This window comes from Symsagittifera roscoffensis, chromosome 7 (genome assembly GCF_963678635.1).
Source record: "Symsagittifera roscoffensis chromosome 7, txSymRosc1.1, whole genome shotgun sequence".
Classification (NCBI taxonomy): Eukaryota; Metazoa; Xenacoelomorpha; order Acoela; family Convolutidae; genus Symsagittifera; species Symsagittifera roscoffensis.
The window spans coordinates 12,187,215-12,204,079 of record NC_087068.1 but is presented as its reverse complement, the minus strand read 5'-3'; the positions used below and the strand labels follow the sequence as shown (position 1 = coordinate 12,204,079).

Here is a 16,865-nt window from a genome sequence, read left to right as displayed (position 1 = left end):
CTCTTCCGCTTCAGCGGCAGCCGTACCAGGGTTACAAACAGACCCGGCATTAATCCTACAAGGAGCTAAGGAGTCTACTACCGTTACATCCCACAAGAGCTGCTTACCATCAGCCCATGGAACGAGCGTCAAACCGTCTGGTCGCTTCTGATCGGTCCTGTAGAGGTGTCGTGGTTCTAAAACAGACGGAATGTGAGTAGATGATAGACTCTGCTTTATAAGGGCATTCAGGTTTGAATGCCTAGAGAATCTCCCTGCACTTTTGAGGCAAGAAAGACCATGCCAACCATTGTTTTCCATGCTGTGTCTGTCTATCAATTCTCTTCTATTTTGCATCATGGGATTTTTCACGAACGGGCTCGACAAGTGAGAAGTTTATAATAGTTTAAAGCGATTTATTGTGAATGTATTGTAGTTTCAGAGATCTTTGTGAAATGCCGCTAGAATTCGAAATAATGCCCGAAAGGGGTATGACGAATGATTCTATGGAATTCACGCTGGGAATGCCATTCCAGTTTGCTGTCACCACATTGAGAAAACAACATACAGTTGTAAAAACAGTTCACGTCATTTTCAACGAACAAGATCCATTGGAGAACGATTTGATAGTTGCGTTGCCGTCCGATGGCCTCAGACTCTATTTTGATCCCTTTTCCCAGACACTGAAAGTGATTGAAATAGCCGACTTGTCGTTGATAAAGTAAGTTCCTTTAATGGGTTAATATCTTCAGTACATTCGAAATTACAAGTGTTATCAAATCAAGCAGCAGAATGTTTAAGGAGAACAATTTGTTCAACAGAAACACTTAATACTATAACACTACAGCCTATAAAAGCCACTTCATTATGGACGTTTTGTACAACACCACATTATCAGCGTGGTCGTTGCTAAAAATTTTGGAGGTATTTACTACAATATACTGCAAACCTGAGAATTTTTTCTAAGTCATGATTTTTCTGTTTGTGCCGCTAGCCCTTTTTAAAATAAAGCATATTTGTGATAAAGAAAAACTGAAAATGTGTTTGAGAAAATAAGCGTTAATGCTAAAAGTACCAGTTTTTTGGCCAAATTGTGTTCTGCGAACTTCGCATCAAGCTTATTCTCAGTTTTGCTTTGCTTCAAATTTGCTTTGTTTCAAGTGGAGCAAAATACCAAGGAATTTGAAATTTTTGCAAACCAGGTGTTTCCAACGTGCAATAAAATTGATGTTTTTGTTGATTTTTTTTCGATCTAAGGTTTTTCTGCATTACGTGTATCAAGTTTTTTGTTCCGACTAGTGAAAATTTTATTTTAATTCAATTATATAGGTCTTGATGATTTTTTTTTCAGTAAAACAATTAAACTTGTTTTGCTCAAATTTATTATTTGAAGTTCAGTTCATTTTCTTTGTTGAAAGGAAGGCAAACTCACCTATCGAACAGCAAGGAAAAGAATACGAAAAATGTGAATGAATTTTTGTTTCAACTATGGACTTAATTTTCCTAATTTCACAGTGGAAAGTTTACCTACTGATCCAGTTTTTCTAAATGGATAAGTGTCCGAAAAAAGTGCCAACTATTAGCAGTATTTGAAATTCAAAGAGGTTCAACGTGATACGTTTTTATTTCGAAAATTGAAAAAATTTCGAACATTTAGGTTTCCTTGTTCTCTTACACTTTTCAACTGTCTGTTGGCTATGTTTTCGGTTCCTAAGCAAAATAATAATCACAAAAAATCATCGGAATGGGTCGAAAGATATATCATATTAAAGCACTTGATGAGTCGTGATTCGTAGGGATTCAAAAATTTTTTCATAAAATTGTCTCAGTGTCCAGTAAAGCGATCGAGTAACGTACATTATCCGAAAATTGGTCATTTACATTAGTAAAGCTTAGTTTTATTAGAAAGAAAACTAATTGTGGAAGCTTAAGATGGCGCTAAGTTTGGCAATAATCATTTTCTTAAAACTTTAAAAATATATATTTGCTCAAAATAGAATGTTTTTTGCTCCGACCATTAAAAATGGTGAGGAACTTGGTATTCGGGCGTTTTTTCCTCGCAAAACCAGGTACTACAAATTATCATCGGAATGGGCCGAGTAATTAATATCAAATTTGAGCTCTTTGAGTCGTGATTCGAATGTTGTTGATTCGTTTGAATGGGCCGAGTAATATATCATATTAAAGCCCTTTCAGTCGTGATTTGAAAGAAAAAATTGTACCAGCGTTGAGAAAAACTGCCTCTGAAATTTTTTAGATTTAGTTTAATTTGGAGCAGGTAACGCGATCGATTAACGTTTGTTATTACGCTTGCGAATAGAAAGCGTTATCAAATTGGAATACATATTTTTTTCTAGTTAACAACTAATTTAACAAAATCAGTTGAATCACTTGCTGACTATGCAGTTGATTTCTTTTCTCTTCTCTTAACATCTTGCAGGTTGCTTCCCCCTGGCCTGGAGGTAAAGCAGTTGCCTCTGCATTCTAAGGTCTGGGGTTCGAGTCGTAGCCGGACCTCGTTTTTTTCAGTATCAATGAAATTGAAGAAAAAAATCCGAGAAAATTGAATTGTAAGCTTTTTGTTTGTTCGGTCAAGTTTTGTCGACTAAATTGTGACTACGGATTTTTTCGTGCTGTAGATAATTTTCATTGTAGTTGCAAGTGTTTTTCCTCGTAATTTCAGTGGTCCTTGAAAAATTGTTTAAAAATAATTCTTTAACTCTTCTTATTTTCGGTTCAGTTGGTGTCTTCTGTAAGCAACTTTCATTGTAGTTGCTACTGCAAGTGCTGTTCATTATAGTTTCAAGGATTACTTGAAACGTTTTTAAAAAATCAAAATCCATTTTTTGTTCTGTTAAATTGGTTTCAGCTCGAAGATTGTTGGCTTGCTGCCGCATCTGATTTTTCTTGTGCTCTAAACAACTTTCATTTTAATTAGCAGTGAATGTGTTGTCCATTGTTGTTTAAAGTGGGGCTTAAAACTTTTTTTATAAAATATTTTTTTTCGGCTCAACTTGTTTCTGCTCAAAGATTGTCGGCTTTGTTTTTTTCGTAAGTTTTGTTCCGTGAATTTTGTTTCGTAAAGTTTGTTCCATTGCTGATTTACAATTCAAGTGTCTGGCATGGTCGCCTGGAATGAACTTCTATCGAGATATGTGAAAGTTAATATGACCTAGTTTTTTTCAAAATTTTTATTTTGGTTTTCGGCTTTTAATGTCTTTTTTTATGTGTGTGTTGTAACGCGAGTGGTGCGAAGTTCCGCTTCGCCTCTGTGTATGGAAATTTGTTGCTGTTTTTTCTGGTTTTACTGACTTTTAGGATAAAAAAATTGATTTTACTATAAAGAAAGCAAGTTTTGGATGTTTCATGTAGCCCTTGTTTGGCATAAAACCGGCTAGCCTTGCTTTCATTTTTAATTGTTAGTTCTCCGTTTTTTGAAGACAACTGTTGTCGATTCTGCTAAATTGACAACCTTTATATGAATTTTAATAGTTCTCTCGTCACAACAAGCACTAACAATGGGACTAATTTTAAGAAATAAGGAAAACTATTTTTGTAGTTTTTATCAATGTTATGAGGGCTGTAATTCGATTAATCTATACGAAGAGAAATGTCTTGTTCCAGCTCTGTGTTAAGCAAATGTTGTCGTTTTCACAATTTTTGCTTTTATCTGCCTTGTAATTTCTTTTGTTGGTTTTAGGATTTTTTGTGACTTTCCAACACTGTATCATTGATTCTAGACTTTTCTGGTAGCGATTTCAACAGATTATAATATTATGCATGTTATTAAGCTGCCATAAGATATTTTTGTTTGTTTTCATTTTTTTGCTTCCTGAATGTTTTCTGTTCTTCACACTTGCGAAACTTTAGGAACTTCAAGACCTTTTGCTCCTTGGTCTAGAGATAACGGGGATGCCTTTGTACCGTTAAGTATGCGGTTCGAGTCCCGGCAGGACTTTATTTCTATCAGTATGTATTGCCACATCGAATTTTTTGTGCTGTCAGCAATTTCCATCGTATGTGGAAGGTTTGGTTTACTCTTATCCAACAATGTTTTTTGGTTTACTCTTATTTTCCTTTTTCTTTTTTTTTAGCTCTAAAACTTTCTTAAGTCTTACTGGTTTCAGTTTATTTTTTTTTGGCGTAGGCAGCGTAATTTGAGTCGCGTCAAAGGCAAAAATAATTGATTTTTTCAATGCAGGTAGTTTCTGTTGCAGGATTTCAAAGTTTTATATTTTAATTGCTCAAACTTTTTTATGACTACAGTTTTATATGGTATCTTTTGTTTTAGGCTAAATGGGCGTCTACCCTTTTGTTGTCGGCTAAGGTGCCGCTCAGTAAATACTTGAAGCTTATTTATTACTGGTGGTTGTGTTTTTCGACTATTTTTCTGAAATTATTTTCATTTAATCCCAAAAAAGTTTTTTTTTCGATTCTCTTATTTCCTCATTTTCTATTCGCTAGCTTGCACTGCTGCGTTTGAGTTGTATCGCAAGTGGTGCGAAGCTCTGCTTCGCCTCTGTTTTGAAATCTTTAATCCCTTATTGCGAAGTTCAGCTTCGCCGCTGTGCTAAATGATTGCTTGCCTAATATACCATTTTTTCAATTCGGCTTTCAATTGTTTTGTTTTTGAAAATGTAATGAAATGTTTCAGCCTTAAGTACTGTGGATCTGTCATAAGCCACAACGGTGAAGTTCCTTCTCTAGACAAAATTGACCACTGCTTCGGGGCAACACATCCCGGAGTGTATGACGCAGTTAATCAGATGTTCGAGCTCAAGTTTAGAGGTCTTCAATTCCAGTTTCCTGCAGATCCCAACTTGATATCTTCACAGATGACAGGACTTGGAGCTATACAGTTCAGTGAGCCTCCTTTGGTTAGTAATGCAAATAAATCAAGTTGCTGTTCCAATATTCGTTACTAATAGATGAATTAATTGTGGTTTCTGCGATTCGCGGAAGGATCTATGAAAGCCTATCAGACCTGTCTAATCATAGAATGTTCATCTTATTTCCACACACTCCAGACAGCGTTAGTTTGTTGAGTGAAGCTCTTTTTTGGGAGGAATGGCCCTTTTTGCGTCTTGAACTGGGTTGGGTTAGGGTCTAGGCGGTGGTAGAGCTGAAGCTAGAGGTCAAGAGAGCTCATTCTCACAAGCTATCATTGTTATGGCAGGGGATCGAATACACGATATGTCGATTTCAAATTGAAAGCCGTACCATTATGCTAAGTGTCTTTTGAATCAATTGGAATCAATTTTTTTTGGTTGAAGATGTCTGTGTTTCGGACCAAATTATTATACGCCCCTCTGAAACAGAACAAGTTGAAATCCATCTCCCTGATGTGTTTCTCGTTGCAGTTTGCAGATCTGTAGCGTTGCGTGCGTGTTAATACGCAATGTTCTGCATCTAAAAGTACCGAAGTTAACATTTAATGAAGCGGCTTTGTAGGTGAGGGTAGGCTGAGGATGATAATAATTCCAATATTTCGTCAATCTCAGTATGTTGTGCTGTTTTTTTAAGGTGTCCAAATTGCAGATATACACTGGAAATAACCTATTGGAATGTACCGCCCCTCCTGTTCCCCCGCAATATTTCTACGGCAACATTTTTGCGGAAAAAGTGGAAGGGATTTTGCAAGACGACTACAAACTAACAGAGCTCAAATTCACGTTCATCAGAGAAGATGTGCTGAATAGCTCTGCGGCGGCTGCACGTGGTGGCGAAAAGCGAACACGAGTAGAGCGTTGGTTGCGAATTGGCGACACTTGTGACAGAGTTCTAAGCGACTTCGGAGCGCCGAATAAAATGTTCTACAAACCGGATGATAAAATGAGAATTCACACACCTTCAGGATCGAGGCTGAATGACGACAAAGTTTCCCACTATTTTCTGAATTATTTCACGCTGGGTGTTGATGTTTTGATGGACGGAGAGAAACACACAGTGAAAAAAATAATAATGCACACAAACTTTCCATGTCACTACCATTTTAATATATACCACAGATGTCAGTTTAATATTTCACTACCCCATATTGAGAGCGGAAAACAGTCCATAAAGCCGTTTACTAAGTGGGAACAAATCTCAGATATATGCAGTCATGATAAACCGGTGGTTCTTACCAGGGCGTCGTGTGATAACAACACGAACCCCTTCGGACCCACATTTTGTTACAATATTGCAAATATGATCATAGAAGTAATGCAGAATAGCTATATTGCCTCTGTCACTATTTTTGATACTGAATAGTTGTTGTATTGGCATTGTAAATATATTAAATTATGAAAGTAGTATTTAGCAGCTTAGGGGTAATTTAAATAATCATCTATTGATTGTTCTTTTTCATTTGAAACAGCACGGCTAAGGGAAAAAGGTTATATTCGTTAAATTTGAGGCAGAAGTAAAATTGTGGGATTGCACGCAGCGCGGATGAACGTAGTGAAGGCTCTATATAGGTCTTGGTGATTTTTTTTTGTTCATGAATTTTTTTTGAAACGCTCTAATAACTACAGATGTGCATTCATACCTATTAATGCCTTAGGTTCATTCTCACTTGGCATAGAGATAACGTGGTCGGCGTGGCAGTCTAAGGTCTGGGGTTTGAGTCCCGGCCGGACCTTGTTTGATTTCAGTATTAATGTAATTGAGTTTTTTCCGGTGAAATTTGAATTGCCGGACTTTCATTAGTCTGCACAAGTTTTGTCGGCTTTGTTGCCATATCATGGATGTTTTTTGCGCAGTAAGCAAGTTTCATTATAGTTGCAACTGTTGATCATTGTAGTTTAAGGGGGGGGGGGTAAAATTTTTTTTACAAGACACTTTTTTTGCCGCTCAACCTGTGTCTGCTCAAAGATTTGCAGCTGTGTTTCCGCTTCGTAAATTTTGTTCCGTTGCTAATTTAATATTGAATTGTTTTGCTTGACATCTTTGCTCTGAATGAATTTTTATCGAGACATGAAAATTTTGGTAGACCTGATTTCTTTCAACATTTTTTTTATGTTTGCGACTTCTTTTTTAAATATTTGTGTTGTATCGCAAATGATGCGAAGCTCCGCTCCGCCTCTGCGCCAATTAATCAAACTGACAATAAACTTCTTGATCAAAATTTGGAAAATTTTGTTAAATTGAGCTTCTCACTAACCTAAAAAGAATTAAGAAAGGTATAATGCCCAAAAATCCGCATTTTTAAAACTGTTTTCAAATAAAAGTTCGCCATTTTTTGTGATGTGTTTTTCATGGGCATTAGACAAATAGTATCTTCATCTTCAAAATATCAGAGAATATTTTTTATGACATTTTTTTAAAATTTTTTTAAAAAAACTTAGCGTTAAAAGACTCGTCAAATTTGAAATTCCGACCCCAATAGTGAGGTTGTGTCAGGGTACTATGAGAAGTTGCAAGTTTTGGCTCCAAATATGAGTGCTCAAAATCTTTTACCTTCCGAAATAATCTTCTTTTCAAAATTTCATACAATTATTTTACTAAAATTAGGTTTGAAAAATTTCAAAAAATTAGCAGGTCCTTATCATTTAGTTTTGGGCTGTAGGGTACTCTCAAAGGGTGGCAAGTCATGCCACCAAAATTGACTGCTCGACGTCTTTTTCCAAGATATGGCGTTTTAATGGTTTTTCAGAACAAAAACCTTAAAGATTTCAATCATTGAAAAGACTTCTCAAAATTTGAAATTGTCAACCATTCGGTAGTGCGATGTCAGCGTACTCCTAGCAGTTGCAGATATGGCCTGCTGACTATGAACGCTTAATCTTTTAATTTTTGACATGATGTTTTTTATTTAAAAAAATTATTAAAAGCTCAAATTTGATTTTTCTTTCAAGTTTTGAACTTTTCGACCCTAAGGCGGTGGGATGTGAAACTACCAAAGGGGTTGCAGGTAGGGCCTTTAAGTTTGACCGCTCAAATCTTTCGAGTGTTATCTGATCCAGTCATCCATCCATACATCCAACAAGCCATCTCTCCATTTAGCTATCCTCCCAGCTAGCAATCCATTCATCAAGCTATAAACCAATCGATCAAGCCTAAAATCATCAAACTAGCCATCCATCAATCCATCACTTTATCGAGCTATTCATCCAACCAATCATCCGCCCAGTTATTTTTCCGTCGAGCCACTCATTCAAGTAATCCATCCATCTAGCCATCAATCTATCCAACCAGCCAATCATTCATTAATCGACAAATCCATCTAGCCATGCATCCAGGAAGACATCTAGCCATCCGTCCAGCCAACGATGAAGCTATTCATTCATCAAGCGATCCATCCATTCAGCCAAGCATTCATCAAGTCAATCATCTATCTAGCCATCGAACCAGCTATCTATCCATTAATCTATCCATCCGTCCAACCAACCAATCAGCCATTCATCTAGCAATCAATTTAACCAGCCCTTCAACGAACCAGACATCGAACAGCTATATCTCCGTTCATGTAGCCAGTCATCTATCGAGCCAACCAGCTAACAAGCCATCAGTGCATCCATCAAAGCAACCATCCATCAGTTCAGTCACCTCTCAACCAATCCATCATTCCAACCAGTCCACTAGCCATCCAATTGTTCATCTATTCTGCCATACATAGATCCATTAACCGCTCTTCCTGTCTAGCACCTCTCAATGCTAACCAGCCATTCATCAATCCATCAAGCCATTTTACATCAAGCCATCGATTGATCAATCCAACCAGCTATCCATTTATCTTGATATCCGTCCATCCAACCAGCAATCCATTTATCTAGGTTTTCAGCGATCTGGCCATCCATTCTGCCTTCCATCCATTTATTTTGCCTTCCATTCATTCATCGTGCCTTTCATCGATCCGGTCAAACAGTCTTCCGGTCAAACATGCAGGGGGTCTGCTAGTATAATTTATGAAGTGAAATATATGCTAAGTAAGTGGTTAATCGAAGCTTGATAGTTAAGCTTCGAATTATTTGAATTACTTTACCAGCTACATATATAGAGCAAAAGATAAACAAGACTGCTCGTATCAGGGCGAAGCCCTGAATGTTCCGACTGCCTTTTAAGGTCTATGAAGCAGTAATAACTGGAAAAAACTTAAGGTAAAAAAATTGAATTTTTTTAATTTGAGTTTTTTTGTGAAAATTATCCCCCCACACGCCAAATAAAGTACAAAAAGATAGATTTCGTTCCTTCTAACAAATCAATTATGGCAAATAAGCTTCCTTCAACCAATTTGGAACGATTTATTAGACGGATTAAATCTCCGCTTACGCTTTATTAGCGCGAAATATATCGAGCGTTAATTGTCCCAAATTGCCAATCTTTAAACCCCCATAACTTAACAAAAAATTATCACAGGTGAAATATCTTTTCAAATTTAAGCTCAGGGCAACAATATCTTTTGGAGGCAACAATATCTTTTAATTTTTGACATGTTGTTTTTTATTTTAAAAAATTATAAAAAGCTCAAATTCGATTTTTCTTTCAAGTTTTGAACTTTTCGACCCTAAGGCGGTGGGATGTGAAACTACCAAAGGGGTTGCAGGTAGGGCCTTTAAGTTTGACCGCTCAAATCTTTCGAGTGTTATCTGATCCAGTCATCCATCCATACATCCAACAAGCCATCTCTCCATTTAGCTATCCTCCCAGCTAGCAATCCATTCATCAAGCTATAAACCAATCGATCAAGCCTAAAATCATCAAACTAGCCATCCATCAATCCATCACTTTATCGAGCTATTCATCCAACCAATCATCCGCTTAGTTATTTTTCCGTCGAGCCACTCATTCAAGTAATCCATCCATCTAGCCATCAATCTATCCAACCAGCCAATCATTCATTAATCGACAAATCCATCTAGCCATGCATCCAGGAAGACATCTAGCCATCCGTCCAGCCAACGATGAAGCTATTCATTCATCAAGCGATCCATCCATTCAGCCAAGCATTCATCAAGTCAATCATCTATCTAGCCATCGAACCAGCTATCTATCCATTAATCTATCCATCCGTCCAACCAACCAATCAGCCATTCATCTAGCAATCAATTTAACCAGCCCTTCAACGAACCAGACATCGAACAGCTATATCTCCGTTCATGTAGCCAGTCATCTATCCAGCCAACCAGCTAACAAGCCATCAGTGCATCCATCAAAGCAACCATCCATCAGTTCAGTCACCTCTCAACCAATCCATCATTCCAACCAGTCCACTAGCCATCCAATTGTTCATCTATTCTGCCATACATAGATCCATTAACCGCTCTTCCTGTCTAGCACCTCTCAATGCTAACCAGCCATTCATCAATCCATCAAGCCATTTTACATCAAGCCATCGATTGATCAATCCAACCAGCTATCCATTTATCTTGATATCCGTCCATCCAACCAGCAATCCATTTATCTAGGTTTTCAGCGATCTGGCCATCCATTCTGCCTTCCATCCATTTATTTTGCCTTCCATTCATTCATCGTGCCTTTCATCGATCCGGTCAAACAGTCTTCCGGTCAAACATGCAGGGGGTCTGCTAGTATAATTTATGAAGTGAAATATATGCTAAGTAAGTGGTTAATCGAAGCTTGATAGTTAAGCTTCGAATTATTTGAATTACTTTACCAGCTACATATATAGAGCAAAAGATAAACAAGACTGCTCGTATCAGGGCGAAGCCCTGAATGTTCCGACTGCCTTTTAAGGTCTATGAAGCAGTAATAACTGGAAAAAACTTAAGGTAAAAAAATTGAATTTTTTTAATTTGAGTTTTTTTGTGAAAATTATCCCCCCACACGCCAAATAAAGTACAAAAAGATAGATTTCGTTCCTTCTAACAAATCAATTATGGCAAATAAGCTTCCTTCAACCAATTTGGAACGATTTATTAGACGGATTAAATCTCCGCTTACGCTTTATTAGCGCGAAATATATCGAGCGTTAATTGTCCCAAATTGCCAATCTTTAAACCCCCATAACTTAACAAAAAATTATCACAGGTGAAATATCTTTTCAAATTTAAGCTCAGGGCAACAATATCTTTTGGAGGCAACAATATCTTTTAATTTTTGACATGTTGTTTTTTATTTTAAAAAATTATAAAAAGCTCAAATTCGATTTTTCTTTCAAGTTTTGAACTTTTCGACCCTAAGGCGGTGGGATGTGAAACTACCAAAGGGGTTGCAGGTAGGGCCTTTAAGTTTGACCGCTCAAATCTTTCGAGTGTTATCTGATCCAGTCATCCATCCATACATCCAACAAGCCATCTCTCCATTTAGCTATCCTCCCAGCTAGCAATCCATTCATCAAGCTATAAACCAATCGATCAAGCCTAAAATCATCAAACTAGCCATCCATCAATCCATCACTTTATCGAGCTATTCATCCAACCAATCATCCGCTTAGTTATTTTTCCGTCGAGCCACTCATTCAAGTAATCCATCCATCTAGCCATCAATCTATCCAACCAGCCAATCATTCATTAATCGACAAATCCATCTAGCCATGCATCCAGGAAGACATCTAGCCATCCGTCCAGCCAACGATGAAGCTATTCATTCATCAAGCGATCCATCCATTCAGCCAAGCATTCATCAAGTCAATCATCTATCTAGCCATCGAACCAGCTATCTATCCATTAATCTATCCATCCGTCCAACCAACCAATCAGCCATTCATCTAGCAATCAATTTAACCAGCCCTTCAACGAACCAGACATCGAAGCAGCTATATCTCCGTTCATGTAGCAAGTCATCTATCCAGCCAACCAGCTAACAAGCCATCAGTGCATCCATCAAAGCAACCATCCATCAGTTCAGTCACCTCTCAACCAATCCATCATTCCAACCAGTCCACTAGCCATCCAATTGTTCATCTATTCTGCCATACATGGATCCATTAACCGCTCTTCCTGTCTAGCACCTCTCAATGCTAACCAGCCATTCATCAATCCATCGAGACATTTTACATCAAGCCATCGATTGATCAATCCAACCAGCTATCCATTTATCTTGATATCCGTCCATCCAACCAGCAATCCATTTATCTAGGTTTTCAGCGATCTGGCCATCCATCCACCCATCCATTCTGCCTTCCATCCATTTATTTTGCCTTCCTTTCATTCATCGTGCCTTTCATCGATCCGGTCAAACAGTCTTCCATCTATTAATTTAGACTTCCATCAATCCTGCCATCTATTGATCTATCCAACGATCCGCCCATCCCAGCCAGCCATCAATCATCCGGCAGTTCATGCACACATTCAGTAGCCAGTTCTGCCTCCAGCTGTTCATCAGCGGTCTAGCCATCCATCCATTTAGATATCAATCCGTCCCGCATCCATCTATCGAGTCCTTCATGCATCCTATCAGGCATCCATGCAGCCCTCCAGTGTCGATCTAGCCATTAATCCAACTAGACATCTCCATCTAACAACCCATACGTCTAGCCATTCATTTAACAGGCCATCCATCCATTCAGACATCTCTCACTGCCGCCATCCATCCTTACAGCCATCCAATCAGCTAGCCATCCATTCATCTAGCTATCCATCGAGTCATCAATCCATCTAACTAGCCAGCCGGTCATATATTCAGGCATCAACCTATGTAGCTTTTCAACCAACTAGTCTATCCATCCATCCTTTCAATTCAGTCATCCATCCATTAAGCCATCTATTTATCCGACTACTCAGCTTCGATCGAGCCATCACGCAGGCCATCCATTCCTGCAAACATTCAATCAACTAGTCGTCCTCTAGCCATTCATCTAGACAGTCATCCCTGCGTTCATCTAGCTATCCATCTTGCCTTCAATCCATCCTTACAGTAAATCCAGCCAATGATTTAAACATCCTTTGATCCCTTCTGCCATCAACCAGTCAAACATCCATCCAACCTATTTTTCTCTTAGTGATAAAGGATGTCATTTTTCAGGAACAGCTAGCTGCAGGGGGTCTGCTAGTATAATTTATGAAGTGAAATATATGCTAAGTAAGTGGTTAATCGAAGCTTGTTAGTTAAGCTTCGAATTATTTGAATTACTTTACCAGCTACATATATAGAGCAAAAGATAAACAAGACTGCTCGTATCAGGGCGAAGCCCCGAATGTTCCGACTGCCTTTTAAGGTCTATGAAGCAGTAATAACTGGAAAAAACTTAAGGTAAAAAAAATTGAATTTTTTTTTAATTTGAAATTTTTTTGTAAAAATTATCCCCCCACACGCCAAATAAAGTACAAAAAGATAGATTTCGTTCCTTCTAACAAATCAATTATGGCAAATAAGCTTCCTTCAACCAATTTGGAACGATTTATTAGAGGGATTAAATCTCCGCTTACGCTTTAATAGCGCGAAATATATCGAGCGTTAATTGTCCCAAATTGCCAATCTTTAAACCCCCATAACTTTACACAGGTGAAATATCTTTTCAAATTTAAGCTCAGGGCAACAATACCTTTTGAAGATATAAAAAAATTCCGTCAAAAATGGCTAGTTAAAAAGTCGAAATTTGTCTGAAGAAAAAAAACCCACCCCGAGCACAAATATTCCGTTACTTTCGTATCGAAAGTCGGAACATTTAGATGCCTGGAGGGTAATCCCAAAGAGCGTTACTGCTGATCGAGTAGGATATCTTGGAGAAGAAAAAGGAGAAAATTTTGTTTTCGTTTAAGTTTTTTTTTTAGAAGTGGGCCCGATTTTGTTACGGTCCCGATCCAACAACCCAAAAAAGATGAATAAATTGTTTTCGTCCCCTAGATCTTTGATGATTCTTATCTGCTTATAAACAAAATTGCTATCAGAATACTTTTCTATAAATCAAGTATCTCATTTAAGTGAGAAGATAGCATATTACCGTATATGCTGGTTGTCGAGCTCACGTAAGCTGTTACAAATCATAGCATCTGTTGTTTAGAATAGGAAAAGCCTCAACAATCTTCAATCCCATAGGGTAACTATAGAATAAATTCTGAGATCTCTTAGTTGAGAGCCGAACTAAGGCTTCTCTTTAAATTTTTATCTTAGAATAGCTTTTTGATGATGAATGTTTGTTGCCGACCTTTTTTTCTTCGGTTTGCTCTACTGTACAAGAATAGAATACGTTTCTTGAACATCAATTAACAAATTTGTTTCTGAATCAGCGAACTTTTATTTCAGGTTCTTTTGAGTTTCGATTATTTTAAAAGTTATCATCATGAATTGGCAAGACAACCTGCAATCTTATCAGTTTAATTCTAATTGTCAATCAGTTGTCAACAGATACCAGTTTTACTATGCCTCAGTTGCACGTTGGCATTCGTGGGTTAAAATGCACTCGCAATCTTACTGGACTGTGGCGACAAATGCCGATATAAACACCAATTATTTTCAAGATAATGTTTCAAACGAGGGAAGTTATGATGTATCTTTAAACGAAGAGACCGAATTGTTTCTGAACTCAGGGGCAATGGAAGCACTTAGTTTGTTTCGAAATCAGAGTAGACAACATGATAATGCAGGAAAAAACAGTGAATCTGAAATTACATTGGTTGATGTCAGGTGAAATTCACTTTGTCTTTTCAACGATAGTTTAGTTTGAAAATTTTTTTTGATCGACCCCATTTTTTTGAAATTGTTGAAGACAATTCTTACCATTAAAAAGGTTCAAAAATACAATATGTTGTTACTACGTTGAAACGGAAACAACACAAAAATGCATTAGAAAGTAGTTGTAGATTCGCTCTTACTTCTCATTCAACTGATGAAAGCTGATCTGAACTTCATTCGAAAAACTGCCATACCACTGCGATCAGTCCACAAAAAATGTTTTAAAAAACAGGCAATTAAAATTTGCTTCTAGGATTTGAACAAAAAGTAGAATTGAAATAAACTATAAAAATGTTGTAATGTAACTCTCGAAGTGTCGTGAGTAAAACTGAACTAGACACAGGAACCAATCAAAATTGCTCGATTTCTGTGTCTAGAGCCAGATTGTTTGCTTTAACAGAAACTTGAAATTCGCATTCGAAGAAGAATTTACGGATCAAGTAAACCCTGTTTTTGGTTTCAAGTTCAAAGTCTATTCTTTTTTTTTCATTGTGGTTGTCCCTTTTGATGTCTTCCTTTTTTCGCCATTTTGATTTTGGCTCAAGTAGCAACTCGGTCTCCCGTCGTTAGTTTGTCGGGAATAATGGGTATTTATATAAAACACGAATACAACCTAACCATTTGTTTTTGCTACCTGTTTTTGCAATCTTATTTGAGGAGAAAATAACGTTTTCTTGGTCTCAAATAAAACACTGTTAATGTGGATAGAACGCTAACTGGAGACCGATTGTTGAGATCCAAAGTTTGTTTGGGCATTTCTTTCGACATGGTATAAAACTGGATCTTGGCCGTGAAATTAGTTGTGAAACAGGTATTGAGTTTATTAACGCGGTTCCAACTTAGTGTTGTCTATTTTTTGGCTATTTTTTTCATCAATCGGGTTTTTCTAGGTATGCTGAAGACCATGTGAGCAAAGCAAGCGAGGCTCCACCGTCAGAAAAGACAGCAGAGTATAAACTTCGCCAAGCAAAAGCGAAGCAGAAGTACGGAGAAGAAAGAAGCCTGAAGATAATAGCAAGTGAAAATGAGATTGACCACTCTTTTCACTCTTTTGTTGCCACACATAAACCCCTTTTGTGGCCTGTTATTCCCTTCAACTTGTGAAATAAGCTTTTTTTATATCAGTTTAAAACTAACAGGTTCTCAGAAGAATTATTGCAGTTTATTTTTGTTTGTAAATATGGAAAAAATAGTTGGATATTGTTAATTAGCCCCCCCCCCCCCCCCCTGATTGCGAAATGGCAAAGTTACAAGGTGCAAAATTAACTCAATTTTTTTTGCTAGATACGAGGAGGGATAATGAACAAGATCCAAATTGTTTGTTCTGGTATCTGTTCGTGCTGCTGATTGAAGCGAATGTTCGCTATAATGGTCAAAGTAGAATTTAAAAACGATATTTTCCTCCAAATTTTTGCACGTTTTCAGATGGGTTAATTTCATTGAAAAATGAAAGGTAAGAGGAGGCTTATGACCACTTTCTTTGGTTTAACTTCAATTAGTTTCAGTTTCTTCTTACACTTGCGAGAGCAAGTGTGTTGTAATCGGGCATTAGACTTTTTTCCCTAAAAATTTTTTTCTAACAAATCTGTAAGAAACTAAAGTTGCTTTATTAGTGAACCTCAACAACTTAAAGCCTCCTTCCCACTTGGTCGAGAGGTAACGAGAAGATTACTTTCGCGCCATAAGGTCTCAGATTCTAGTCCCGGCGTGGTCTTTTTTCTATCAGTATGCATCAAGATGATTTTTTTTTCCGAGAAAAATTGATCCTGACTTTCGTTTGTCTGCTCATGTTTTGTCGGCTTAGTTGCCGCATCAAGGTTTTTTGCTATAAGCAATTTTCATTAGCTCGCTCTAATTAATTGTTCAGGTCGTTTATGTGAAAAAAAGTTCAAAGTTTTAAAATTTAACTGCTTAATTTGTTTATGACAGCAATTGCGGATGGCGATTTTGAGCTCATGGGGTTTCTACCCACGCATTTTTTGCTTGGTAGTCGCTAGGTAAACACTTATTTGATGCTGTTTGTTGTGTTTCTTGTTTGATTTTCTTAAATGATTTTTTCATTTTTTCCAAAATAAATTCTATTATGCTTTCCGTTTCAGTCCATTCCGTCTCATTTTCTATTTGCTAATTTACAATGCTTTTGCTTTGTATCGCAAGGGATGCGAAGCTTTGCTTTGCCTCTGTGTTTATATCGGTGTGGCACGATTTTTTTGTAAATAACTTGGGAAATTGTCCTTCTCAAGTTAGCTTTTAATGTCCTGGTTTTTTTTAAATTTTGAGATTAAGTGTATTTGTTTCTACTAGGTTTTTCAAAGCTAGAATTTTTTCTA

The 16,865-nt window shown here is 37.3% G+C and overlaps 1 protein-coding gene and 1 long non-coding RNA gene across 2 annotated transcripts; both read left to right on the top strand.

Moving 5' to 3' along the window:
• The first annotated feature begins 418 nt into the window (after positions 1-418).
• On the top strand, positions 419-6,314 carry LOC134851377 (phagosome assembly factor 1-like). Its single transcript, XM_063867434.1, has 3 exons — positions 419-700; positions 4,634-4,856; positions 5,503-6,314. Exons 1-3 carry the CDS (start codon positions 435-437, stop codon positions 6,229-6,231), a joined length of 1,218 nt encoding a protein of 405 aa, XP_063723504.1. The 5' UTR covers positions 419-434; the 3' UTR covers positions 6,232-6,314.
• Positions 6,315-14,085: 7,771 nt separating this feature from the next.
• On the top strand, positions 14,086-15,659 carry LOC134851542 (uncharacterized). The gene is made up of 2 exons (XR_010164236.1): positions 14,086-14,487; positions 15,426-15,659. It is a non-coding gene; the product is annotated as an uncharacterized LOC134851542 (long non-coding RNA).
• Positions 15,660-16,865: the final 1,206 nt, after the last annotated feature.